General features: G+C 37.5%; 1 protein-coding gene and 1 long non-coding RNA gene across 3 annotated transcripts in view; one reads left to right on the top strand and one right to left on the bottom strand.

Annotated features, from left to right (window-relative positions):
* Window positions 1-27489, bottom strand: part of LOC134803823 (uncharacterized) — a 178104-nt gene that overhangs the window by 31646 nt on the left and 118969 nt on the right. The window lies entirely within an intron of this gene.
* On the top strand, window positions 485-26666 carry LOC134803784 (uncharacterized). Its single transcript, XM_063776620.1, has 4 exons — window positions 485-694; window positions 1584-1670; window positions 23166-23275; window positions 25671-26666. The coding sequence occupies exons 1-4, from the start codon at window positions 622-624 to the stop codon at window positions 25812-25814; spliced, it is 414 nt and encodes a 137-aa protein (XP_063632690.1). The 5' UTR covers window positions 485-621; the 3' UTR covers window positions 25815-26666.

Below are 27489 nucleotides of genomic sequence, written 5' to 3'. Positions count from 1 at the left end.
TTTCGTCTATGATGTTGCATTGCTTAAACCATTTTTGTATGACAGAAAACTTCGCGCCGTCGCTAAAACTGCCGGCTCTCAAAATTGTATGCATTTCTTCTAAATGCAGTGCCATTTTGTACTCACTAAATAGTTGCTCACAAATTTCATATCGTCCTAACCAGGCTTGACTACTTGCAGTGCCTACTTATGTAATTTTTGGTAGTTTGAAACTACCAAACACTTATGTAATTTATAGATAAAATTAAGACTATTAAGTCTTTGAAACTCAAGAATATTTAGGACTCCGTTCAGCTCGAATGTGCAACTCAAACGTAGGTAATCAAATACCTAATCAATAGGTATTAGGTGCCCCTCATCCTCACAATTAGGTCCTAAAGTGGAAACGGGAGACTTGATCAATATTTCAATCTAATTCTCATAGTTATTGCGTACCTACTCGAATAAATCTAAATCTATAAAGCCATGATTGTTAATGACATGCACCGAAGCCCACACGATTGTATTCAACAACACATAATGTACCTCTAAATTCTTAAGGGTTTTCTACCATACCTCCACCTTTTTCTGTAGAAACTAAATGAAATTCAAATTATACAAAACGCCATCTATCGCACCAGAATGGAAATGTTCAACCAACTGAAGGATGAAAGCCAGAAAATGCTTCAAGAGCTGAGGAAATGGACAGCAGATTGTAAGACGCCTTGGACTTTCTTTAGTATATGACATCTATTTCATTTTATAACACAAATATCTGGGAGACTGAGGTTTGCTCGGAAAACATATAAAAACTCAAAAATGCGCTATTTCCCAGAGATAAGACCTAGCTGGATCGATTTTTCGCCCCCGAAAACCCTCATATAGCAAATTCCATCGGAATCATTAGAGCCGTTTCCGAGATCCCCGAAATATATATATAAATATAAATATATATATTTAGTTGACAAAACATATTATAGTGTAAGCGAATTTTTGTTAGACTATAATTAATGGTAACTGTGCACAGCATGTAGTCACAGTCCATTAATGACAAAAAAAAAAAATTGTACGCCTTACGGCACAACATAGTGATACAACAGTAATACTATAAGATCTGTACTTATGTACTATTCATACCTATGTTGGACAAATAAACGATTTTGTATTTTTTTTTTGTATTTTTTTTTTAAACATAGAAGAATTGCTCATTTAAAGGTATATATAAGATAAAGGATGACTTACGCTAGACCGGGCCGGAGCCTCCGGCGCTTCTTTTTCTATGGAATGCTGCACTACGTGATCACCGATCAGCAGTCATAGAAAATGACATTGTCGGACGCCCAGTGGCGGATTAGATGTCTTTGCCGCCCTAGGCCCCAAGCCCTATAGCCGCCCCTTTCTCAGCACCCATCATAATGACCACAATGACTACATTTTGAGTTATTTCTTATAACGATGATGTGGGCATCATCGAATTTTTTGTCACAATTTGCCGCCCGGGTCTACTGGGCCTTAGGGTAAATCCGCCACTGCGGACGCCTTGCCCCGGTCTAGCGTGTGTCATCCTTAACCTGTATGACCTGTACATGGATGATTTGATACAGCGGGGGCCGAGTTGGCGGCCGTGTACGGAAACATGAAGAAGACAGGCAAGAACAGCGTCGACGGCATCGTGCAGTGGATGAAGGATGGTAAGGCTGTTGCTTATTCTTAGTTAAAAGACGCTAAAGCACGAATAATTTCGAACATTAACCCGTCTATCTCTGATAGGAATATCTCTATCACACACGTACGTACGTACGTAACGTACGTACGTACGTAACGTACGTACGTAAGTACGCTTACTTATATCCAGTCTAAAGGGTCCATATTGGGTTGCATACAATTTTAAGTCATATCTTTGTTGCGCATAACAACTTGTGTCATAATCATCATTACGCATACAAATGAAAAGTCATATTATATTGTGTCATACATTTTTTGCCATAATATTTGATGACATACTCAGCAGATGTCATATATTTTTTGTGCATATAGGTTTTAATTATAATGAATCAGATGTCATACCAGCTAAAAGCATATTTATCGATACTTATAATGCTTTTACGTATAACGTTTTGTAGCATAATAATTTTCAACCATAATGGTTTAAGGCATACTTAGTTATTGATAGCCCTAATCTCCGTCCAAAAACAATTCGACGGAGCCCCGCTCACGCGGGGCTCCTATTTCTGCGTAGTTTGCCCTTCGGGCATCTAAAGAAACCTAACGAACCTAACCTACCTACTATTTGAATAAATCTCATATCTATGATTAATTTCTTTTATAAAACCGTTTCTCCTAGGGAGGAGGAGGGGGCTCCTCTCTTTGGATCTCCTCTTTTATACGGTCGTTCTGTGGTTATGATTATGACTAAAGTAATATTTGCTTCATAGGTGGGTCACAACCATAGGTACATATTTATTACTCATGCTTTGTAACATTTATGAAAAAAACATTATGACCACTACAAATATGACTTATTTTTTTATGTCTATATTAATACTATGCACTGCAATACTTCGAACGAAAAACAATTATGGATATCAAGCAGATGACTTAAAATGTTATGCGAATTAAATTAATGACTATAAAAAATAATGTCATAACTCATTTATGACAAAAACCCGGTTATGCTCAGGAATAATTCTAACTAAAGATTTTTATGACTTACAATTTTATGAATAAAGTGTTATGACAATTAAAAATATGACAAAAGTTGTTATGCGACCAGAGGGAGTCCCCAGTCTAAAACATAGAACAACAAGTACAAGCGTCTAAATGCGAAGGCCTTGGGCGCCCCTTATACCGAGGTCGGACGAATCCCGACATTCGCGCGCTCTGCTAGGGCTTCCAATACCGGGATCCCGGGATCCCGAAATACCGGGATCCCGTCTGTTTAAACAGATTTTTCAATACCGGTATTTTTTAATGAAATACCGGGATCCCGGTATTTTCAAAAACAAGGAAAATGTGCCTATTATAACGTTTAAAATCTATTAAAATAGTCAAATTCGGCTGTATCAAGAAGATAACTTGCCAATTTAATTAAAGAAGATCATTTAATTGAAACAAGACTGTGCATATGCGTTAGATAAATATTTGGTGATGAATTCTGATGTTCAGGATATATTAAGGGGCTACCCCACGCGAATGACCTTCGATCTGAATCCCTTAGTTTTCTAATGTTTTTTGTAGCTTATTATATTAACAACAACAGCTTGAAGCAATATATACTGCAAAACGTAATACTAGACCAAAAAAAGTAAGAAAATGTTGCCACTTTTTACTAACGCATCTTGTATTTATGCAAAAATAAGTATATAAAAGTACTTTTTTAAATCGCAGGAGTAAAATTACTAATAAATAAATTATCTTAGCGTGATTATTTATCAAGAGGAATTTACTATTTTACAAACAAATTATTGCAGTGGCAACATTGTCTTACTTTTTTTGGTCTTGAATTACGTTTTGCAGTTTAGTATCCTATATTTACTTCAAAGTTCATCGCCTTCGAGATATTTGGCATCAAAGTTGAACAATTTTAGGCTAAAAACTGGTTTTCTGGCCATAACTTTTGTGTTAATTAGTTTAAAATTAAAACCCTGGACACGTTTCTCGAGACGTCAAATACGAACCCAAATATTTAGATTTCGTACTTACATGTAATTGTAAGATTCTTCACTGCAAACTAGATACGAAAAAAGTGTTTGTTTTTTAGAAAAAATAGGAGATTCGATTCAAAACTTGTCAAAAATGTCGGGTAGCCCCTTAATATAATTAGTTCTTAAAATTTTATCAAAAAGTAGAAAGAAATTAATTTTAATGGCATACGAATTATTGGTGCCAAAGAATATTTATTGGCTGATTATTAGGTTGAAGTAAAAATGTGACTTGTGAAGTCAACAAGGCGGATAAAATGATTGCCAACCTGGAGGGTTCACATAATTATTGCAGATGGCGATTATTGTTTAATATCCTAAGCTAAGGACATACATATCTGGTGTAAAAGTGCGCCTTTAAAAAAAAACTCAATTTTTTTAAGCCATATATAGTAGTATAATTGATAAAGACAGTTTCGGTATTAATACCGGTATTGAAAGAAGTCCGGTATTTGGAAGCCCTAGCTCTGACATACACGGCGCCGGCCACAGTGGGTCGGGCAACGTTCAAAGCCCTCGAAGCGCGCTCTTACATACGGGGCACCTGACTGTAAGCTTTGCACGATCTGACTACACAGTGTACCTAATATTGTTCTGTGTCTGAGCACTAACTCTCTGGACGCTTCGGGCCTTCGTCCTTCGCAATTAAGACACTAAACTTGTAAGTACTTGTATTGTAAGTGTTTGAGCGGCTTCGACTTCGGCCCTAAGCGGCTTTTGCAATAACTTTCCACGCCACGTTTCCACGGAAATCATTGCGGCTGTTGTGACTAGTCGTATGCCTATTGCCTAGTATTAACCACATTTTTCATTGAAACACAGAAAATAAAAGGAAATACCTTGTAATACTAAAGACCTCTTCAGTCGCATATTTCATTCATGATTCCATCGAATATTCGGACAGTTGAAACTTGAAGCAATTCCATGGTAATCCATAATAGGTATCACGTGTCTTTCTTTTTTTTCTTTATTTTAACTTAGAAATAAACAAAGTAAACCCTCAGGAAATAATCAACAACAAATTAGTATTGACGTTGACAATAAAACTGATGAAGACAGCTCGACGTTCCGTTACGCTGATGCTCTAGTACAATTTCGAAACATAAAATCTAAAAATTCATAAGATAAATAAAAATATTAAAATAATTAATTCTCTAAATTCCGGATGTCTTAAATAATATATTAGATACTAATAAACATAAAAAAACTTCAATACAGGAACGTTTTTCAGAAGTAAACTAAAAATATCTCAAAGAAAAATAATGCTTACAAATTCGTACGTGATGAGTTTTCGAACGTTCCCTTTTATCATAATTTAGTCTACTCCAACTGACTACTCGATTATTGCCTATGAATGTGTGCGTAGATGTCATTAAAAATAGCTCCGTCTTTCTCTAAACTGCGTGAGTAAAAAGGACATGATTTATATTCTGAAGTAAGCAATAGTGAACCTTAATATTTAAGACATATGGTTTAGTAAACAACCTGGAACTTATGATCTTTCTTCTTGAATCAAACCTTGTTACACGCCACGAGGTTAATGACATCTTCCTCAGTTCTGGTATCCTGGTACTTTTGGTAAACGTTTGTCTCAATAAGACACCTGTTGTCGGTTACCCGCCCGAGGCAAACGACCTCTTCTGCAATTCTGCCATCCTGGTACTTTTGGAATAATGTTTATGCTATTATGTCGCCGTTATGTCGCCGTTATGTCGCCAATATGTCGCCGTTATGTCGCCAATATGTCGCCGTTATGTCGCTATTATGTCGCCGTTATGTCGCTGTTATGTCGCCGTTATGTCGCTGTTATGTCGCCGTTATGTCGCTATTATGTCGCCGTTATGTCGCTGTTATGTCGCCAATATGTCGCCGTTATGTCGCTATTATGTCGCCGTTATGTCGCCGTTATGTCGCTATTATGTCGCCAATATGTCGCCGTTATGTCGCCAATATGTCGCCGTTATGTCGCCATTATGTCACCAATATGTCGCTGTTATGTCGCCAGTTGTCTTTGTTTTGATTCATGTCGCCAATATGTCGCTGTTATGTCGCCGTTCTGTCGCCATTAAGTCTTTCTAGGTAATGTCGCTATTATGTCGCCGTTATGTCGCTATTATGTCGCCAATATGTCGCCGTTATGTCACTAATATGTCGCCGTTATGTCGCTATTATGTCGCCAATATGTCGCAGTTATGTCGCCAATATGTCGCCGTTATGTCGCCAATATGTCGCCGTAATGTCGCCGTTATGTCGCTGTTATGTCGCCGTTATGTCGCTAATATGTCGCTATTATGTCGCCAATATGTCGCCGTTATGTCGCTATTATGTCGCCAATATGTCGCCGATATGTCGCTATTATGTCGCTGTTATGTCGCCAGTTGTCTTTGTTTTGATTCATGTCGCCAATATGTCGCTGTTATGTCGCCGTTCTGTCGCCATTAAGTCTTTCTAGGTAATGTCACTATTATGTCGCCAATATGTCGCCGTTATGTCGCCGTTATGTCGCTATTATGTCGCCAATATGTCGCCAATATGTCGCCGTAATGTCGCCGTTATGTCGCCAATATGTCGCCGTTATGTCGCTATTATGTCGCCAATATGTCGCCATTATGTCGCCGTTATGTCGCTATTATGTCGCCGTTATGTCGCTATTATGTCGCCGTTATGTCGCCGTTATGTCGCTATTATGTCGCCAATATGTCGCCGTTATGTCGCTAATATGTCGCCGTTATGTCGCTATTATGTCGCTATTATGTCGCCCTTATGTCGCCAATGTGTCGCCGTTATGTCGCTATTATGTCGCCAATATGTCGCTATTATGTCGCCAATATGTCGCCGTTATGTCGCTATTATGTCGCCGTTATGTCGCTATTATGTCGCCGTTATGTCGCCATTAAGTCGCCGTTATGTCGCCGTTATGTCGCCAATATGTCGCCGTTATGTCGCCATAGTAAAAAGGTATAAAAGGCCGGTGCGGAGCGTTGGGAGAGGCATTCATTCTTCGACCGGGCTAGCAGTGACTCTGGTTTTCGAGTGTAACGTAGTGCGGGGAGGTGAAGTTTCTCCGCGACTGTTTCTGTGTTTGTTTTTACTTGGAATTATCCTAGTGAATTTAAACTTAGAATTTGTGTCTGTGCTTGGTTTTGCGGGGATTTTAATCGTCGTAACGCTAAGTTTAGACTGTTGTGGAGATTATTTACTGCCATGTGTGGGTTTTTAGTTATTGTGAAGTTTTCTCTACGCTGTGTGTTCTAAGTGCCGTCATGTTATGCAGGGACAATGTCAATGCATGGCCGGGGCTTGGAATTGTGTCTGTGTTTGGATTTACGGGAAGAAATTCTCGTAACGTTAAATATAGATAACGGTGTTTAAGGGAATTTCACTTATTTGTTTAGTTAATTTGTGTAATAACTTAGTTATATTAGTGCTTTCTATGGGGTATTTTTGATATTTTAAAAGCCAGATCATTGTTTGGACTGACAGTTTGTCCAGCTAACCATTCACTCCGCCTAACGGTGCCAAAGGATTGGATGGTTAGGAGTCTATTGCTCCAAGTTTGAGAGGACTTGGCGTCTCTTTTATATCAACATAAGAGACGAATTATCTCACTAGTCTCAAGGCCCAGCTGTTTAGATGGATGTGGGGACGTCACGTGCGCGTCATCCGGAGTAATCTGGGCCCACTGAAGTCGACAGTAATTGAGACTAGGTCTCCTATTAAATTTATTTATATATTTCGGTGCTCCGGTTCATGCTAGTGCTGGTTGCGGGGACAGACTTCTGTCGTGACTGATATTACACTTAGTCTTTGTTGTGGCAGAGTTTCCCTTGTGATTAGTGCGTGTGTGTTCTAGGGTACTGATCCACTTATATACACGGAATAGGGCGACTTATTCTTATCCACCATGCCCGCGGGCGATAAGGAGGGAGTCAAATACACTGGCCTGTAGGTTGCCTTATCGGTTTCGCCTGCCGAACTTTACAGCTTCTCGTAGGGACCACACTTGCGTATATTACAAAGCATTAGGTCGATGGTAAGAACGAACTATGCTTTGAATGTACTAGATTAGGGACAATGGGTAGAGTTAGGGTAGAATCACACACTTGTTTGATGTCTATTAACGTTCTTTTTTAGTTAGGGTCTATAAATTTGAAATGGTTGATATATACTTATCTTTAAGGGTTTTAAAATATGGTTTCTTAATCCTAAAATATGTGTGTTTAAAAGGTAAAGAGTTTAACTGCCTAAATCTTTCTAATTTCTGATTTATATGGGGAAAGAATTAGTGCTTCTATAAAATTTTATTTCTACTTTTCATTTCTGGTTGTCTGGTGTAGGGACGAGGTACTGAGTAATATAATCAGGTAATACATACAACATAATCTCTTAATTATCAATCTGGATGTAGGAACGCAGACTATTCTGGGATTGAAGAACGGTTTGCTTTAGGGAACCTTTGTCAGGCAAGAGCAGTACAAAGGATAAATTGAGTGAATACTCAATTTCGGCCTCGATTAAACATAATAATTAGTGAATAAACTCGGTACTTCGTTTATACATCTAGAAAACTAGGAATTCTGTCTAGATTATCAGCTCTGGGGAATGGGACTAAGGGATTAGCATCCCTAGCTTTTGAATATAAAAAGATTAGTAATTATGATGACTGATGAATACTTTGACACTTCTTTTCATCATCATCTAGGTGCGCTTAAGTTACGAAGTGTTGGTCATAGCCCGTCTGGCTAAACTGGTAGGGTAGGTGTTCCGATTAATACTTGCAAATCGGACTAAGAGCTTCCAGACCTGCATCGGGCGTACGGAGCAGCACGTGTGATTAAATCACACATCATTTAGAAGATGATAGTTAATTATAATTAACCTTGAAATGCTAGGGTGTAAAAGAGCTTATCTCAGGAGTGCTGCTTCTATGTTATCCCGGAAGCTTAATAGGTGTGGCAGGATTTTACCAACAACATTTTTATATATTTTATATCATCATATTTGCTGTAATACTTAAATACATTATAGTAAATTTTACGCCATCATTTACATTGCACTAATAAATTCTAATAATTTTCTAGTTTTGTAATTCATTTTTATTTAAATTATTTCTTACTTGCATAAATAATTATTTTATTACCATAAATATCCGTTCTCAAAATCTAGGTAATAATAAATAAAGTCAGAGTCCAAAATTTAACTGATACTCATTAAAGAATTTGAGGTTACCGCGGTTCACTTCGAGGGGTCCTAACCACTAGCTAGACGATCACATGGCCATATTTTAAGGGTAAATCGAAAGGGGATGTTATATTAAGGTAGGGTAAGTAAGTAAATAAGGGGGGAGTTACATTTTGGTGAGTCCGTGACGCAGGATGTAGTTTACCTGTGTTACTACGGTTTTTTAAGGTATATCTATGTAAAAGTAGCCTTTCAGGCTACATTTTGTTGTACGTGAAATGGAATGGGTACACTTGATTTTGGACTCTGTTTTTATTATGGTTTAAATAAAAGTCATAAAGCATTCATTTTATTATTCAATAGTTATTATGTACACGTAGATAGGTCTTATATAAAAGTCATGAAACATTAAGTTTATTATTCAATAGTTACTATGTACACAAAGAAAAACTATTACTATTCCACTGTAGTAAGGGTTATCTATCCGCAGACGAAAAGAACGTAATTATATCAGTCGGCTTATTTATTAAAACACTAACTATGTACAATTACTGATAACTTATGCGTAGCTGCTGAGACCTCAGCAGGGGTATGCACTTATGCAGCCAACCAAGCATTAATCTTCTCCTAACATTTAAAAACGATCAGTAATTTGCATCTCGGATATCAAGATTCTACGTTGACCCATCGTTGGCGCGTTCTATCTCGGAGGTGGCGCCATCTCTTGACGAGTTTGGTACTACATTTTTTTTACTCGTTCTCTGCGCGCCGTAATTAGGGATTTACTTTCATATTCCTCAGCTTAGGATGTTTGTCATCACTACTAATGATCCATCTTCTTGCGTCTTTGATACCTGAAAAGTAAAGTTACAAAATTAAACCCTATGTAGTATAACATTAGCACTTATTAACGCTTATTTTAAGCGAAAACAATCAGTCTTATTTATCTCCTGTCATACATTCATTAAGAAATTAGCTTCATTGCAGGTACCAATAATAAATAAATAAATATTCTAGGGACAATCTTTCACATATCAATTTGGCCTGGGGCTAGGCAAAAATTGTACTGCTGGTACTAGGCGGCGCAGTACATACTTGTATAGATAAATACATACTTAGATTAACAAATCATGTCCATGACTTGGAAACTCATATTCGTGGTAGACGCGCCTTTGCCAGGCAGCATTTGTAGACAGGGGTACTTCAGTTTGTGTTAGGAGGCTGTTACCATAGTCTAGAGATAAGTTTAGTTTACCTAAGTTAGCCTAGGATGTGGTCAGATAAGATATCTAGTTGTGTAAGAACATATACTTTAGTCGAAAAATCATGGGGGCGTGAAACTGTTCATTTCACTTAGGCTTTCTTGAAATATTACAGAACAGGGGGCGTATTACAAATATATACATTAGTTGTAAAATTATGGGGGCGTGTAATTGTTCATTTACACTCAGGAATACTAAGCCACTGGGGGCGTATTTCACAACTTCCTTATTCTCCCATCTTAAATTCCGGCAATGCATTTGCAACCACTCTGGTTTTGCGAGGGAACAGTAATCATTCACCACCGGGTAATTTGTCTGTTATTTTGCCTTTTATATCATAAAAAAATAAATAGCTATAGGTACTCATATGTGATAACATCGGAGTTCCATCTTTGTTACATGGCTTGTTTACTGATAAGCTATCACTATAATAAGCTAGTTAAGTTACAGACTAGATAATAAAACATCATACATCATCTGATGGTCCTACATAGGCCTGTCAATCAAAGAGTAAGAGTAAGAAACAGATATTACAGATAATACTGTTAGGGTTTATTCGTTTCACGTGTGGGTCCGAATGACAACCACACATGCTAGTAGTAAGCTTAAATTTCGTTAATGTACCAAAACATCATACATTTGCTACCGTAGGATAAGAAAAATGAGCATATATGTATGTATGAGCTTGGATTTGAATAGGAAATAGTATGTTAAGACTATTTTTAGGCCAATTTATGGATATTTAGGTTAAGAAAACAGTAATAGTACATGCTGCAATCACTATTGGAGCATAAGTAGAACATACACATTGGTATGAAAGTTTATCTACATATTTTTCAGTACGGTACCCTAAGAGTCACAACATTTATCAAGAACAGCGCTGAGATATGTATAGGTTACTGGTTATAGTTATTACTATTATTTACAAGGACTTTTGCGAGCTGCCTTGTGAACCTCATTGTCATTATCAAAGCCGCTCAAATAATTTCATGAAAATCAATTGAGAAATGCAACACGCCAATTAGTTGGACAAATAGCGTGCATACAAAGACATATTTGTAGTATGAAGGTAGCCTGTTAACTTAGGATTACAGTACAGTTCTGCTGACGGTACTTTTTATTGTATTCTGATTGCGATCAAGTAATACTTAGTCGGTAAGCTAGCACGCTAGTACCTAAGCTCTGCAACACGTTTGCTATTTTCTTTCTTGTATTCATTGAAGACTAGAGCGACCTTAGCAGCAAATTCTTGAGATACGGCCATCAAACAGGAGTGTTGAAGTATTGAAGTCAGAGGTTCTTGGTAGCCTGGAATAAATTAGGCAAGTATTAGGAAACTTCAGAGAAAAGAGTTGAATAAGTACAGTAATAGTAGTAAAATATCAACAGTCATTCATTAGAGGGGGCGCGTCATTATTTTATTGTCAAATACACTCATAGGAAATATTAGGTTTCACAAAAGTAGACTAGACAGTACTTAAATTCTTCAAAATCCAAAAAAGTTTGAGAATCTTTGCCTTACAGGGCACATTTCCATAAAGTGAGGTCACAAATAAGCTAGATTAAGTTACTTAGTCAACAAAATCATAATAGGATGTAAGGTTAATGGCAGTTTTCATATCTCTGATCTTTCATCCGGAACCTCTTCGCTCATTATTTTGAAATATTAGAGTCAGACATAAGTTAAGAGTTTTTATAGCTTATGATAAGTTTGGTATTTATATAATGAAATAAAATACCCGTCATGACTGGAGACAGTCTATACATGTACATTGAAGGCAGGCATATTGTTACTGCGGAGCGATGCCATTTCTCCGGGAACTCTGAAATTGATAAAGTATAAAAGTTAGCTAAAGTAGGGTATATATAAGAGAACCTATTTATAAGTCTCATTAAAAGTGTTTATTATTTAGTACAAGTAGGGTCTTTACAGTCAAGATAAAAATAAAATCAATTTTTATTTTATTTTTGAGAGCGATGAAAAATTTAGAAGTTTGTTTTTCTAGGTACATATGTATATGTTACAGTAGCTTTTTAGTAGCATGGGTGTTATACTTACTAGGGGACTGTTGAAAGGCTCGGAAGAACCCATGAGGGCATCAATGGAAATTTGCTCCGCTCACTGACAACTAGGTATTGGGTTTCGGTTGCTGAAAAATAACAGCATATATTGTAAGATGTATTGCAAAAAGAGGCATATTTATGACAGGACTGGGGTTAGGCCCACATATTGTATCAAATTTACCGGAAGACTGCGGGATCCTTTTGTAAAGAAAATACATATTTATTAACAAATTTTCATTACCATGCAAGAAATCTTGTTTATTTTTAGTTGACATTATCATATAATTATATTTTTAATATATTTCGCTCTTCTAAATTCAAAAAGTTAATATTTCCGAAAAAAAATTGAGCCGGGTCATCTTTTTAGAGCGAAAACATTTTTCAAATTCCATAAACAGTAGGGTCAAACTAGTGAGTAAATGTCTAATAGTAGAAATATCATACTTACGTTTCACAGTTGTTTTGATTCATCGAAAATAGCAAGGGAGTCTTCACAGCAAAATTTCAACTTCTTTTCTTTCAATAACAATATATGTATACCGGGCTTCATTCTAATAAAGTTGTCAGCTTGCTGAAAAATCAAATATACTTTGTAAATCTTATTGCAGTAGAAAACATGTAGTGAAGAACAGATATTACATTGGACAGACAGCATAAAATCAAAAATCAACATGTCTTTCCTTTAATACTGATTTTTACTTTGATCACTTTCAAATTTTCAGAAAGAAATGTGTTGCTGAACAAAGAATAAAAATAAAGCAACTCACTACATTAGGTCATCACAAGCAGAACCATACGAAAACTAGGAAAGCTTTAATGTTTGTCTGTATTGAATAGGACCGAATAAAAAGCAGATTTATTGATAGATAGGTCAATTTGTGATCAATTATTTTCCACTGATTGATATTCTAATAAGTGAAACAGCTTTTAAATGGCAGTAACTTGTTTAAAGAAAGAAGAGGAATAAAATCTTACCTTTGTTTGAAGCAACAGTTTCCACATTTAAGTGCATTTCATTCACAGTATCGACAGCTAGACTCATTACACATCCTTTGTACTAGATAGTTCAAACACTAGGTCATAGTTAGGGGCACTAGGTTCACAGAAAAATAGAAGACGCAAGCTGAGAAAAGGTCAGCCATGCGGCGACGAAACAGAACTTTCACTTCATTCGTTTTATAGTAAATTCTTCAAGGGGCTATATTTTGGAAACCATTAGGGCATTCTTGGAGGCAATCCTTACTCGCTACATCGGGTAAAGCTTGCGTCGTGGTATTTTACTGTAGGAAATCATTGTGGAACAAAGGCAATGGCTTGTATTCAAAATGGCGTTCCAATTTTGTTCTGAGCATGTTTTGAGCGATTGTCCGATGTTTAGGTATTTGATCAAAATGTCGCCGGTAACTGAGGTAATTTTAATTATTAACATCACGATTAGTTTACTTGTATTAAGGATAAATGTTTCAAAAAAATAAGCATAATGGCGGATCTGAAATGACAGCAGTCAAAATTTGCCAAAGACAAAATTTCGTTTCACTCATGTTTCACTGTCAAACGTTTATAATTCAGTCTCGAATAGTGTTTCAAAACCAGTTATTCACGCCATCTATCGGAATTGTTGCTTAACAGGTCGTACTAAGAACCCGACCAAATTGAGTGGGTTGTGCTTAGTATGTTGCCAGGAGTATTAGGACATGTTTTTGATTTTGTCGCATTGCATGGACACACGCGCATCCGTTTACACTCTCGTTCCGTGTCTCGTTTCGCGGCTCGTCTCACCGCTTGTCTTGTACGCGATTGTAAATTGGTTATTAGTATTTGTCTATGCGTAAAAACTTGTTCACACGATCGATTTCATTTAATATTGACGATAATTAATAGTAATAATACTAATTGTTTCTTTATAAACACAGATTGATACAGATTAATCCTTAGACAAAGAAATAAAGTAATTATGACCACTCTGGGATTATTGAAATAAAATCAATTCTAAACATTATCTCCTTCTCTTTCTGATTTTTTTTTTATCATGAAATATAGATGTCGTTAATAGTCTCAAAATCCATCTATAGCCTTCATGTTTACGTCAAATTTTGACAATTCGGTTGGACCGGTCGGACGTTGAATGCGCAAAATAAACAAGGAACAATTTTGCGAATAATTTATTATTTTGTGAGAAAGTATAGTATTGTTTGGTTCGAAGTATGTGAAAATGAGTCCAATTTGTGATTATTTATGTGCGCGTGTGACGACATTTAGTGAATTTTGCAATTCTACGCGCCTTTCAAAGTGATGTATTTGAGCAAAAAGTTGCCAAACAATTACGACAACTACGTCGAAATTTGTGGCGATTGCTGAATATGACAACGAAGACTTGCTACAACTGTTGGACCAGGCAACCAGGACTCATTCGAGAATACAGGAAGAAAATATCTTATATACCAGACTAAAACCCATCACTGCAATCAATGCTTCAAGCATGGTTTACCTACGCGTCAGTAAGCTCAACGAAGAAATACTATTGCTTCAATAAAGGTTCGGGATATAGGCGGACAAGGAGAAAACCAGGTGTAATGTAGACAATCATTGACACTCTCAACGATGGAACACAAATAACACACTCAAAGGAACCTCTCTTCGCAAGTATGATAGAAGTCGAGGTGATTGCACAGGTCAAGGACAGTGGCGAAAGAAATAAACAGATCTTTAGGGAATGCACAAGTGCCCATTATTCTCATTTTGCAATCACAAGAAACATAAGGTGTATGAGTGCATTTTGTAAACAAAGTAGGTACGAAAATCATGTGGTTTTCAATTGCGAAAAAAAAGTCGTGTAGTAAGTTTATAGTATAATGATCATTATTGTGTGCATCAGTGAGGTGTAATAGTGAATGAAAAAGTGGTGAAAATAGTGTACATCTGCAAGAAATGTGCATTCAACAAATAAACACGTGAGTAGAAAAATTTGACAAGCCTATTTTAACAATTTTTAGGATATGTTAGTATGTACATATATAAAACGCATTATCGCTTGTTTACATTGTATAAAATAATGCTAAATTTACATTAGGGTCTTTCAAGCTTTTCAATATTTGATGATTCAGTTAGTAACACGTTTTCAGGAAATTCCATAATAATTTGTTCGTAGGTACATGCGTAGATATTTGCGTTATATTTTATGGGTTACCTGTTATAAATAAAATTATTTTCTGTTAATCATTTTGTGCGTAAAACACTTGAAAAATAAAACACTTTATTATGAAAGCCATTGTTAAATTTGTCGCAACTTGTAACTCACCCGTGGTCTAGTGGATCTCAAGGTGGACAAACGTATGAAGATTACTTGAATGTGGAGTGGGTTCGAATCCCGGTGAGCAAATAAGTTTTGTTTTTTATGTTTAGTTTTTTTTTGGTTTTAATTTATTAGACTTGTTTGCAAGTTTATTAAGATACTTAGGATCCTTTTAGAACTTTATTTTATTTTATTTGTTTTAGTTCCGTGCTCTGTTTTTCTTACAATCTTTCTATACAAGTTATTTTGGATATGTACCTACGTGTAGTGTTATAAAACAAACTGGAGTTATGAATAAACTTACGTTCAATAGATTACTTTTACACAAGCGAATAATTGCACAATGTTTAGATAAATACTTACCTACTTACTCTTTATATCTAAGGTGGACTTATTACCTACCCAACCCTTATAATGCATTTGTATTTGTATTAGGAACACCTGCGGGCTCGGCACGGTTCCATTTTTGTCGACTGTCACTATGCGCGTCCCTTTCGCACTTACATACTTGTTAGAACGTGACGGGCATGGTGACGAGGGATAGGAGCGCGACCGTGGTAAGCCGCCTGGGTACTATTTCTTAAAATACCTGGATGTTCGCTCACGTATTTTTGATCACTCGCGCGGCATGTTTCAGAGTGCCTAGGCCTCCATTTTTAAGCGCTGACAGTGCATAAACGAGTCAGTAGGTCCCACAATAGTAATTTGAATACCATGTCTAATCGTATTGTGATTCGGGAGATTTCTTTTATAGGTACGTTAAGTCAAACGGTGTGTGTTTTATGGTGTAATTAGACGTGTTAAAATATTTCCAAAACATTATAAATGTCATATTTGTTTTTCTTTTTTTTACTTATTTTATTTATTTATTTAAACTTTATTGCACAAAATACAAATAAAATGTACAAATGGCGGACTTGATGCCTAAAGGCCTTAAGTCTTTTATTAAGTTATTTAACTTATTTGTGAGCATGTTTGCATTATTTTGGCTGGCCAATGAGCTAATTATATAGAGACAACGTACAAGTAGAGTCAATAATTATGATTTTAAATGTATGGATCGCATTACCGCTTTAGGTCAGTTTTTTATGTATTGGCTTTACCTGGTGATGGGGTATTGAGATTAGGGTCGTTTAAATGCCATACAATGTACGGTTATGGGCTTCTTATAAAGTGATAGTTAGACGTCACAAACAGCCGCGTGGACTGCCAGGGTTTGGCAGCGGAATGGTTAAGCGCGTATCAAGTTCGACTCGTCATTGTCTGTATACTTCCGCGGTGGTTTAATGCATAGTAGGTTGTCGATGATGCGCGTTGAACGACAGTAAGAGAGCGAAAGATAGGTATTATAGAGAAATTAATCGCGGAGCGTTATCATAAAATATAAAAACAAAAGTGCAGATTTTTCTTTATGTGCGTATCATTTGATTCTAATACTTAGTCAAAGTACGTTTAACTAGTAATTACTAAATAAAAAATAAAAAAACAAAATAAAATAATTAGTTGGAAAATTGAGGGACGTTAAAATCATCTGGGAATCATCTACATAAATGTTGGGATAGTGTGAGGCTAGGACAAAATGAGTATGTTTTTTTTTTGTTCCTTTTCAAATGATTATGATTTATGAGACAATAAATATATTTTTTTTTTTTCGTTTTGATTACTAATCGATGCGTTGGCTGTCTGTAGATATCAGTGTGAAAGTGTAATAGAGGAGGAATGAAAATGTGTGTGCATTGAGTGTTTATAGTTATGAGTCTGTGGTGATTTATGAAAGAGATGTATGATATGAGATGACGGATGTCAAGTGGATGTATGTACTTTTATTGGAAAGATTGGATTGATACAGATAGACAAAAGCTGGAGGGTAATCAAACTAGATTTGTCGGTATTTGCAGGGGAACAAACTGGGGAGGGACGGGGATACACAACTAGCCAGAAAAATCTTATCGGTAGGTTAAAATTTCGACCCATTCAAAAGGGTAGGTTTTTATGGCTAGTACTACACAAGGTAATAAGACCCTTACGAAACCCACACACTCATATTGGGTGAGATATATCTGACACTCGACATATTTTAAGGGCCGTGAGCGTCTAAAAGGACGAGGCTCTTTTCAAGAGGTTAATTAGATACAATTATATATATTATGTTGCTTTCAATATGAGGTACAATAATAATAAGCAAATATTTTGTTTATTTTGGCTTTTTTTTTTTGAAACAAAAATATCTTTATCATACCATATTGGGGTATTTACTTATGTCAATTTTAAGTTTGTTTATATATAAAAAAAAATACACATCCAAACAAACTTAAAGGTCGGTATATTTTATTCAAGTATGAGACACGCGCCAAGAAAACGTGGTTGAGGGTGATAAGGCAATGAAATTGGTTCGAATTTTGGCGATGGAACTTGAAAGCTTCGTACTTATAAAAATTAAAGGTCTCTTCGTTTTGCTTGGGGAGTTTTTGCTGTCTCATCAGATGCTCTTCTACGGAAGTGTACGGCGCAATTCGGGTAGAGACAAGAGTAATACTCGACGCGGCCGGGTTGAGCTGGCAAGGACGGGTTAACTAGTAGCCTATTAGATTCACAACCTAATATCTTTGGTGGAGCGAGGTGACTGGGGAAAAAGTTATCATGGTTCATTGACGGAATTCTGATGAACTAATTTCAGAACTGAATCATTAGCGGTCACTTAGTATTGAGACACACACTACACGTTTAGAAAAGGGGGGGATATATCCGACTAATCTAGAGTAGATTGAAGTCTTTTACAAATTACTGTCGTAATCCATAAAACACTTAAATCGGGGGCGAACTGTGACTAGTCGTATGCCTATTGCCTAGTATTAACCACATTTTTCATTGAAACACAGAAAATAAAAGGAAATACCTTGTAATACTAAAGACCTCTTCAGTCGCATATTTCATTCATGATTCCATCGAATATTCGGACAGTTGAAACTTGAAGCAATTCCATGGTAATCCATAATAGGTATCACGTGTCTTTCTTTTTTTTCTTTATTTTAACTTAGAAATAAACAAAGTAAACCCTCAGGAAATAATCAACAACAAATTAGTATTGACGTTGACAATAAAACTGATGAAGACAGCTCGACGTTCCGTTACGCTGATGCTCTAGTACAATTTCGAAACATAAAATCTAAAAATTCATAAGATAAATAAAAATATTAAAATAATTAATTCTCTAAATTCCGGATGTCTTAAATAATATATTAGATACTAATAAACATAAAAAAACTTCAATACAGGAACGTTTTTCAGAAGTAAACTAAAAATATCTCAAAGAAAAATAATGCTTACAAATTCGTACGTGATGAGTTTTCGAACGTTCCCTTTTATCATAATTTAGTCTACTCCAACTGACTACTCGATTATTGCCTATGAATGTGTGCGTAGATGTCATTAAAAATAGCTCCGTCTTTCTCTAAACTGCGTGAGTAAAAAGGACATGATTTATATTCTGAAGTAAGCAATAGTGAACCTTAATATTTAAGACATATGGTTTAGTAAACAACCTGGAACTTATGATCTTTCTTCTTGAATCAAACCTTGTTACACGCCACGAGGTTAATGACATCTTCCTCAGTTCTGGTATCCTGGTACTTTTGGTAAACGTTTGTCTCAATAAGACACCTGTTGTCGGTTACCCGCCCGAGGCAAACGACCTCTTCTGCAATTCTGCCATCCTGGTACTTTTGGAATAATGTTTATGCTATTATGTCGCCGTTATGTCGCCGTTATGTCGCCAATATGTCGCCGTTATGTCGCCAATATGTCGCCGTTATGTCGCTATTATGTCGCCGTTATGTCGCTGTTATGTCGCCGTTATGTCGCTGTTATGTCGCCGTTATGTCGCTATTATGTCGCCGTTATGTCGCTGTTATGTCGCCAATATGTCGCCGTTATGTCGCTATTATGTCGCCGTTATGTCGCCGTTATGTCGCTATTATGTCGCCAATATGTCGCCGTTATGTCGCCAATATGTCGCCGTTATGTCGCCATTATGTCACCAATATGTCGCTGTTATGTCGCCAGTTGTCTTTGTTTTGATTCATGTCGCCAATATGTCGCTGTTATGTCGCCGTTCTGTCGCCATTAAGTCTTTCTAGGTAATGTCGCTATTATGTCGCCGTTATGTCGCTATTATGTCGCCAATATGTCGCCGTTATGTCACTAATATGTCGCCGTTATGTCGCTATTATGTCGCCAATATGTCGCCGTTATGTCGCCAATATGTCGCCGTTATGTCGCCAATATGTCGCCGTAATGTCGCCGTTATGTCGCTGTTATGTCGCCGTTATGTCGCTAATATGTCGCTATTATGTCGCCAATATGTCGCCGTTATGTCGCTATTATGTCGCCAATATGTCGCCGATATGTCGCTATTATGTCGCTGTTATGTCGCCAGTTGTCTTTGTTTTGATTCATGTCGCCAATATGTCGCTGTTATGTCGCCGTTCTGTCGCCATTAAGTCTTTCTAGGTAATGTCACTATTATGTCGCCAATATGTCGCCGTTATGTCGCCGTTATGTCGCTATTATGTCGCCAATATGTCGCCAATATGTCGCCGTAATGTCGCCGTTATGTCGCCAATATGTCGCCGTTATGTCGCTATTATGTCGCCAATATGTCGCCGTTATGTCGCTATTATGTCGCCGTTATGTCGCTATTATGTCGCCGTTATGTCGCCGTTATGTCGCTATTATGTCGCCAATATGTCGCCGTTATGTCGCTAATATGTCGCCGTTATGTCGCTATTATGTCGCTATTATGTCGCCCTTATGTCGCCAATGTGTCGCCGTTATGTCGCTATTATGTCGCCAATATGTCGCTATTATGTCGCCAATATGTCGCCGTTATGTCGCTATTATGTCGCCGTTATGTCGCTATTATGTCGCCGTTATGTCGCCGTTATGTCGCCATTAAGTCGCCGTTATGTCGCCGTTATGTCGCCAATATGTCGCCGTTATGTCGCCATAGTAAAAAGGTATAAAAGGCCGGTGCGGAGCGTTGGGAGAGGTATTCATTCTTCGACCGGGCTAGCAGTGACTCTGGTTTTCGAGTGTAACGTAGTGCGGGGAGGTGAAGTTTCTCCGCGACTGTTTCTGTGTTTGTTTTTACTTGGAATTATCCTAGTGAATTTAAACTTAGAATTTGTGTCTGTGCTTGGTTTTGCGGGGATTTTAATCGTCGTAACGCTAAGTTTAGACTGTTGTGGAGATTATTTACTGCCATGTGTGGGTTTTTAGTTATTGTGAAGTTTTCTCTACGCTGTGTGTTCTAAGTGCCGTCATGTTATGCAGGGACAATGTCAATGCATGGCCGGGGCTTGGAATTGTGTCTGTGTTTGGATTTACGGGAAGAAATTCTCGTAACGTTAAATATAGATAACGGTGTTTAAGGGAATTTCACTTATTTGTTTAGTTAATTTGTGTAATAACTTAGTTATATTAGTGCTTTCTATGGGGTATTTTTGATATTTTAAAAGCCAGATCATTGTTTGGACTGACAGTTTGTCCAGCTAACCATTCACTCCGCCTAACGGTGCCAAAGGATTGGATGGTTAGGAGTCTATTGCTCCAAGTTTGAGAGGACTTGGCGTCTCTTTTATATCAACATAAGAGACGAATTATCTCACTAGTCTCAAGGCCCAGCTGTTTAGATGGATGTGGGGACGTCACGTGCGCGTCATCCGGAGTAATCTGGGCCCACTGAAGTCGACAGTAATTGAGACTAGGTCTCCTATTAAATTTATTTATATATTTCGGTGCTCCGGTTCATGCTAGTGCTGGTTGCGGGGACAGACTTCTGTCGTGACTGATATTACACTTAGTCTTTGTTGTGGCAGAGTTTCCCTTGTGATTAGTGCGTGTGTGTTCTAGGGTACTGATCCACTTATATACACGGAATAGGGCGACTTATTCTTATCCACCATGCCCGCGGGCGATAAGGAGGGAGTCAAATACACTGGCCTGTAGGTTGCCTTATCGGTTTCGCCTGCCGAACTTTACAGCTTCTCGTAGGGACCACACTTGCGTATATTACAAAGCATTAGGTCGATGGTAAGAACGAACTATGCTTTGAATGTACTAGATTAGGGACAATGGGTAGAGTTAGGGTAGAATCACACACTTGTTTGATGTCTATTAACGTTCTTTTTTAGTTAGGGTCTATAAATTTGAAATGGTTGATATATACTTATCTTTAAGGGTTTTAAAATATGGTTTCTTAATCCTAAAATATGTGTGTTTAAAAGGTAAAGAGTTTAACTGCCTAAATCTTTCTAATTTCTGATTTATATGGGGAAAGAATTAGTGCTTCTATAAAATTTTATTTCTACTTTTCATTTCTGGTTGTCTGGTGTAGGGACGAGGTACTGAGTAATATAATCAGGTAATACATACAACATAATCTCTTAATTATCAATCTGGATGTAGGAACGCAGACTATTCTGGGATTGAAGAACGGTTTGCTTTAGGGAACCTTTGTCAGGCAAGAGCAGTACAAAGGATAAATTGAGTGAATACTCAATTTCGGCCTCGATTAAACATAATAATTAGTGAATAAACTCGGTACTTCGTTTATACATCTAGAAAACTAGGAATTCTGTCTAGATTATCAGCTCTGGGGAATGGGACTAAGGGATTAGCATCCCTAGCTTTTGAATATAAAAAGATTAGTAATTATGATGACTGATGAATACTTTGACACTTCTTTTCATCATCATCTAGGTGCGCTTAAGTTACGAAGTGTTGGTCATAGCCCGTCTGGCTAAACTGGTAGGGTAGGTGTTCCGATTAATACTTGCAAATCGGACTAAGAGCTTCCAGACCTGCATCGGGCGTACGGAGCAGCACGTGTGATTAAATCACACATCATTTAGAAGATGATAGTTAATTATAATTAACCTTGAAATGCTAGGGTGTAAAAGAGCTTATCTCAGGAGTGCTGCTTCTATGTTATCCCGGAAGCTTAATAGGTGTGGCAGGATTTTACCAACAACATTTTTATATATTTTATATCATCATATTTGCTGTAATACTTAAATACATTATAGTAAATTTTACGCCATCATTTACATTGCACTAATAAATTCTAATAATTTTCTAGTTTTGTAATTCATTTTTATTTAAATTATTTCTTACTTGCATAAATAATTATTTTATTACCATAAATATCCGTTCTCAAAATCTAGGTAATAATAAATAAAGTCAGAGTCCAAAATTTAACTGATACTCATTAAAGAATTTGAGGTTACCGCGGTTCACTTCGAGGGGTCCTAACCACTAGCTAGACGATCACATGGCCATATTTTAAGGGTAAATCGAAAGGGGATGTTATATTAAGGTAGGGTAAGTAAGTAAATAAGGGGGGAGTTACACTGTGTCCCTGATAGAGCCCCCCCCCCCCCCCACCCCTTTTTTTGGTCACACAATGTTAACCTTTTGAACGCCACAGACGGCAATTGACGTCAACGCAAAATCGTGATAACGACGCCAAAGACGGCATTTGACGTCGATCGTTTTTTGATAAAAATCTACTGAAAAAGGTTGGCATTTATTCACAAAACTAAATTTTACTCCCGTGGCGTCGCGGCGCGGCAAATGGATGCGCCGTTTCGCGTTCAAAGGTTAAAAGAACTTAATTTTATTCTCCAGTAAAACTGATCTCCTCAAAAGAAACCGAGGATAAAGTCCGAGCAGAACTCGACAAGGCGCCAGATAAGAAAGACGTCGGCTTCCAGCAGTTCCGGAACACAGTATTCCAGGTAGGCGTTTTTTAGTATTTGGCGCTCTGAGCCACCCCATCAGTACCGTTTTTACCATAAGGGCACAAGGGGCCCGTGCCTAGGGCCCCCAACCTCAGGGGGCCCGGAAGGACAGACATGTAACAGTATATTTGATTACTCGTAATAAATAGAAGATCATAGTAGAAACTTGTTAGTTTAATTTGCTTTCTATACTTTTCAAAAGGGCCCCAATTTCTTATGTGCCCAAGGGCCCCAGCATAGTTTAAGACGGCCCTGCACCCCATCCATGAATAATTAATAATAATTATAATAATTTAGCCGTTTATTTCCAATAGAAAACGATACATGCTTGATTCATTATAAAGAACATTAATTACATTTTCAGTAACTTAATCTAATTATTATCTAGTGTTATGAAATTATATTATTTTAAATTCTATTTTTGCGATTTTATTATTATAAATATTGTATGTTTTTTTTTTGTTTTTTCTGATTGTAACTATTTAATTAAATATTAAATTCTATTGGATGTCCATTTATGGACATAGGCCTCCACCATACTATGCCATAATGTTATTTTCAGAGATTTTTGTTTTATTGCTTTTAAGTACTTAATGTATTATTATGCTTTTATCTTTCCTTCGATTGTCTGGTTTAGTATGGAGGGTGCTGGTCTTCTACTCCCACGGTGACCAACCGGCTTGGGAGAGTTTTGTATTTTATATTCGTTTTGTTTAAATTTTTATTTCAGTAGTAGACGGAGTCCTTGTTGATTGCTATGTTCTGACTGGTTCCGGGGCATTTGAATCAGATTCTGACTCTGCGGATGGCCCGATTGTGCGCCAGTATGACGTCAGGGTGCTATTCGCTGCTGTTTTGTTTTTCTTACTCTTCCTGGTAAAGTTATCTTTGCTACGTGATGCGTTAGAGGTCTCCGGGGATGTGGACATGTTACGTTTGTTGGTATTTTGTGTGTTCGTTGTTTGTTTTAAAGGTGGTCTATTTTGTAAGATAACAAATACAAATACAAATACAAATATTTATTGATAACACCAATGTTACATGTCAAAGGAATTAGGTATACATTGTATAACTATAACATAATTATGTTGTTACATAATTTAAATTAATCATTAATTATTAGAAAATAATCCAATGTCAATAGTAATTTATTACATAATTTATGTGCATGGTAACTCAAAAAAGTCTCCCACGCTGTACAAAGTTAAATCAAGCAGCCACTTGCGTAGCCTAGTTCTAAATGCTGCGGTGGAAGCTGCATCTCGGATATACTGAGGTAGCCTATTGTACACCGGCGGGCCCATTATGTAGACTGACCGTATCGACTTCGACAGCTTGTGATTCGGCGTTATGAGGCGGTAGTGGTACTTGTCTTTACGGAGAGGACGGCTAGCATTTCGACCTTGACGCTTAAATAAATGAATATTTAAGTGTGTGAATAATGCCACTTGGTATATGAGCTCGCCAGGCAATGTTAGAATTCCTAGGTCCCTGAAAACGTTCCTACAGGAAGTGTCGCTGGATATTCCCGCTACTGCTCTTACTGCCCGCTTTTGCATACGGAACACACGTAGAGAGTCTGCGGCACGGGCCCATAGTTCCGCACCATAAGTCAGTAGGCTGTGGACGGTCGCGAAATAGCAGGATCGGACTACACTGCGCGTTGCAGTTTTTGCTAGCCTGCCTAACGCGAAGCACGCTCGTCCTAACTTCGAGCAAATCTCCTCTATGTGGTCGTCCCAGGTCAGATACGATCGTAACGATGCGATCGTATTTTAAAATAGCATTTTTTCCTTCTTCTCTTAGTGTTTTTAATTCCTCCGCTAAGGCTCTACGCTTTTCTAGTACATCGGGGGGTAAGTCCTCCTTTATATAGTAATTACTGTTATCTAAGCTTTTTTTGTTTTTTAAAAGTGTTATTTTTGAGCCCAGCGTTGATAGGGCTATCGCTATTGGTCTGACTTTATTTTCATCTTTTTTACCCCGTCTTGAAACAGACTCTATATCTGTCCTAGAGAGCTGTGTTTTCATCGTGTTGTTAATAATGTCCAGTACGTTTTTTTCTAAATTTTCATAGCTTGACTCCATTTCAGGTACTCCAAAAAGTAAGACGTTTCTTTTCCTTATTTCTTTTTCTAGGTATTTCAATCGATTTTTTTGTTTTTCAATTTTCTCGTCCATGTCTTGGTATTTATTTACGCTAGTCTCTATACTACTATCCCTTTCGGCTAAGGCAAAGGGACGTCAAGTTGTGCCAACGCTAATAATTGCTCGGAGCAATGCTGAGCCGAACCATAAAGTAAATGTAGTCTGTGGCCGAACGGAGCCGAGTTTGCAACGAAGTCAGGAGTGTCTCCCCACTGGCCGTGGTGTAAATACGCCTCTGTTCCAGCTGGTGGAGGACCAGAAGAAGGCGTTGGAGGGGGTGGGGGCAGCGGTGAAGGAGCAGGGGGGGAGGCTGGCGGCGGCGTTCACGGCGGGGACGAGCGCTGTGCAGGAGGCGCTGAGCAAGGATGCCAAGACGACAGGGAAATAGCGCTTAATAGAATAGTTCAAAAACTTCCACGGATCATTAAATATAGTAAGAATAGAGTGCTCACTCCATACATCAGTTTTGGTACCAAAATGACTATTATTTTCGCAGTCGACATCTAGCATCGATTAGCGGAATTAATAGTACCGCTACTTGATACTAGAATTCTCTAGTGTCGCCACTCACGAAAGTTGTAGGTATTGAACAACAAATTACAACTAATATTAAAAGGAGAAGGATTTGAAAATAGAGTTCCGGTTCATCCGGTTATAATATTAGCTGAAAATCGTTGAGCATTAGACTTTTCGGTCCCTTTGTTTCCCATAAATTCTTGTCATAATGTATTGTTTGTCATATTATCATTAGTGCTAAAACTGAAACCGTTAACTATTCAGGGTTTTCATAAGGTTCATCCTATAGATAGGTTAGATTAGGTTTGTTTTATGGCAATCCTGAAAAGTTACGCGCTTCTAAACCAAACAGATTATGACTAACGAAAATGCGGACAAACAATACATATGACTTAAAACTTTTTGGGAAACAATAATAGAGACCCGATGAATGACGCTCAAGATACTGAAAACTACCTATTCATATATCATATCATACGATGGAAAGGAAGCATTGGAAGCATATTAAGTAAAGGAGAATAAGACAAACAAAAACTAACGAAGCGCTCTAAGAAGCCAAAAATAAAACTGTGCAGGAAGGATAACAATAGGTTTATAAGATTAATAAGACAGGCACATGGTAACGTATGTGTTGATGAAATATAAACCGTACCTATAACTACACCTACATTTTTTACAATTGATTGTAATTATTGTACATACATAAATAAAGGGCTAAGAATCACTCGCTAATCTTTTAATCTAAATCTACAGGTACTATAAAACAGTAATTTAAACCGGGAAAATCGAAGTTCGTAAATCTCGAGCAACTATCTCTGTCACTCTAATTACGCCTTAATTAATTGGGGTACAATGGAAAGATGCCCGAAACTTGCAAACATCGGTGTTTTGCGGCCCTCAGGAGGCGTTGAGGAAGGCTTAATACTTAATATTGCGATAGTTAGTATCCGAGACAAGGAGCGCAATGTACTTAGAGTGTAGAGGATAGACAGCGACGTGATAACAATGAGGAAAATACGAGAATTATACTGAATACTTGAGAATTATTCTTAAGTATTCGTGTAACCGCCACGACACGAGCAACTTTTGATAATATACCAACTACAGATTTTTTGCTAATTTTTCTCTTAAGCTCATCTGGTTTCCTAGGATAGCGGTGCCGTAATATAGCGGCCGTCTCCATACAAAATACTACGAGATCCATATTTAGCCGTATTATTTTGTATGGAGACGGCTGCTATATGACGGCTGTCCTACGAGCTTTAGAGACCATTCTGGCCTTTTAAATTTACTATCTCGTCTGCGGCGCCGCTCAGACCTTTATAAATCAAGAAAAACATTAAGGATGACCGTGTCCGGGCCGGAGCTTCCGACGGCCCGGCGCTTACTTTTCTATGACATGACAGCGATCACGTGATGCTTTCCATATAAAACTATTGCGCCGGAAGCTTCGGCACGGACACGGGCCGGTCTAGCGTACCCAAATGGCTGTATTGGAGGCACCATATGAAGTATTACTAAAAAGAGGAAAACGCATATAAAAATTT

Source organism: Cydia splendana, chromosome 27 (genome assembly GCF_910591565.1).
Source record: "Cydia splendana chromosome 27, ilCydSple1.2, whole genome shotgun sequence".
Classification (NCBI taxonomy): Eukaryota; Metazoa; Arthropoda; class Insecta; order Lepidoptera; family Tortricidae; genus Cydia; species Cydia splendana.
This window is presented reverse-complemented; position numbering and strand designations above follow the sequence as displayed.

Coding starts and splice junctions, on each gene's coding strand:
- LOC134803784 (XM_063776620.1), top strand. CDS start 622: ATGGAAATGTTCAACCAACTGAAGGATGAAAGCCAGAAAATGCTTCAA. Junction 695..1,583: donor GAGGAAATGGACAGCAGATT/GTAAGACGCCTT, acceptor GATTTGATACAG/CGGGGGCCGAGTTGGCGGCC. Junction 23,276..25,670: donor TCCGGAACACAGTATTCCAG/GTAGGCGTTTTT, acceptor CCTCTGTTCCAG/CTGGTGGAGGACCAGAAGAA.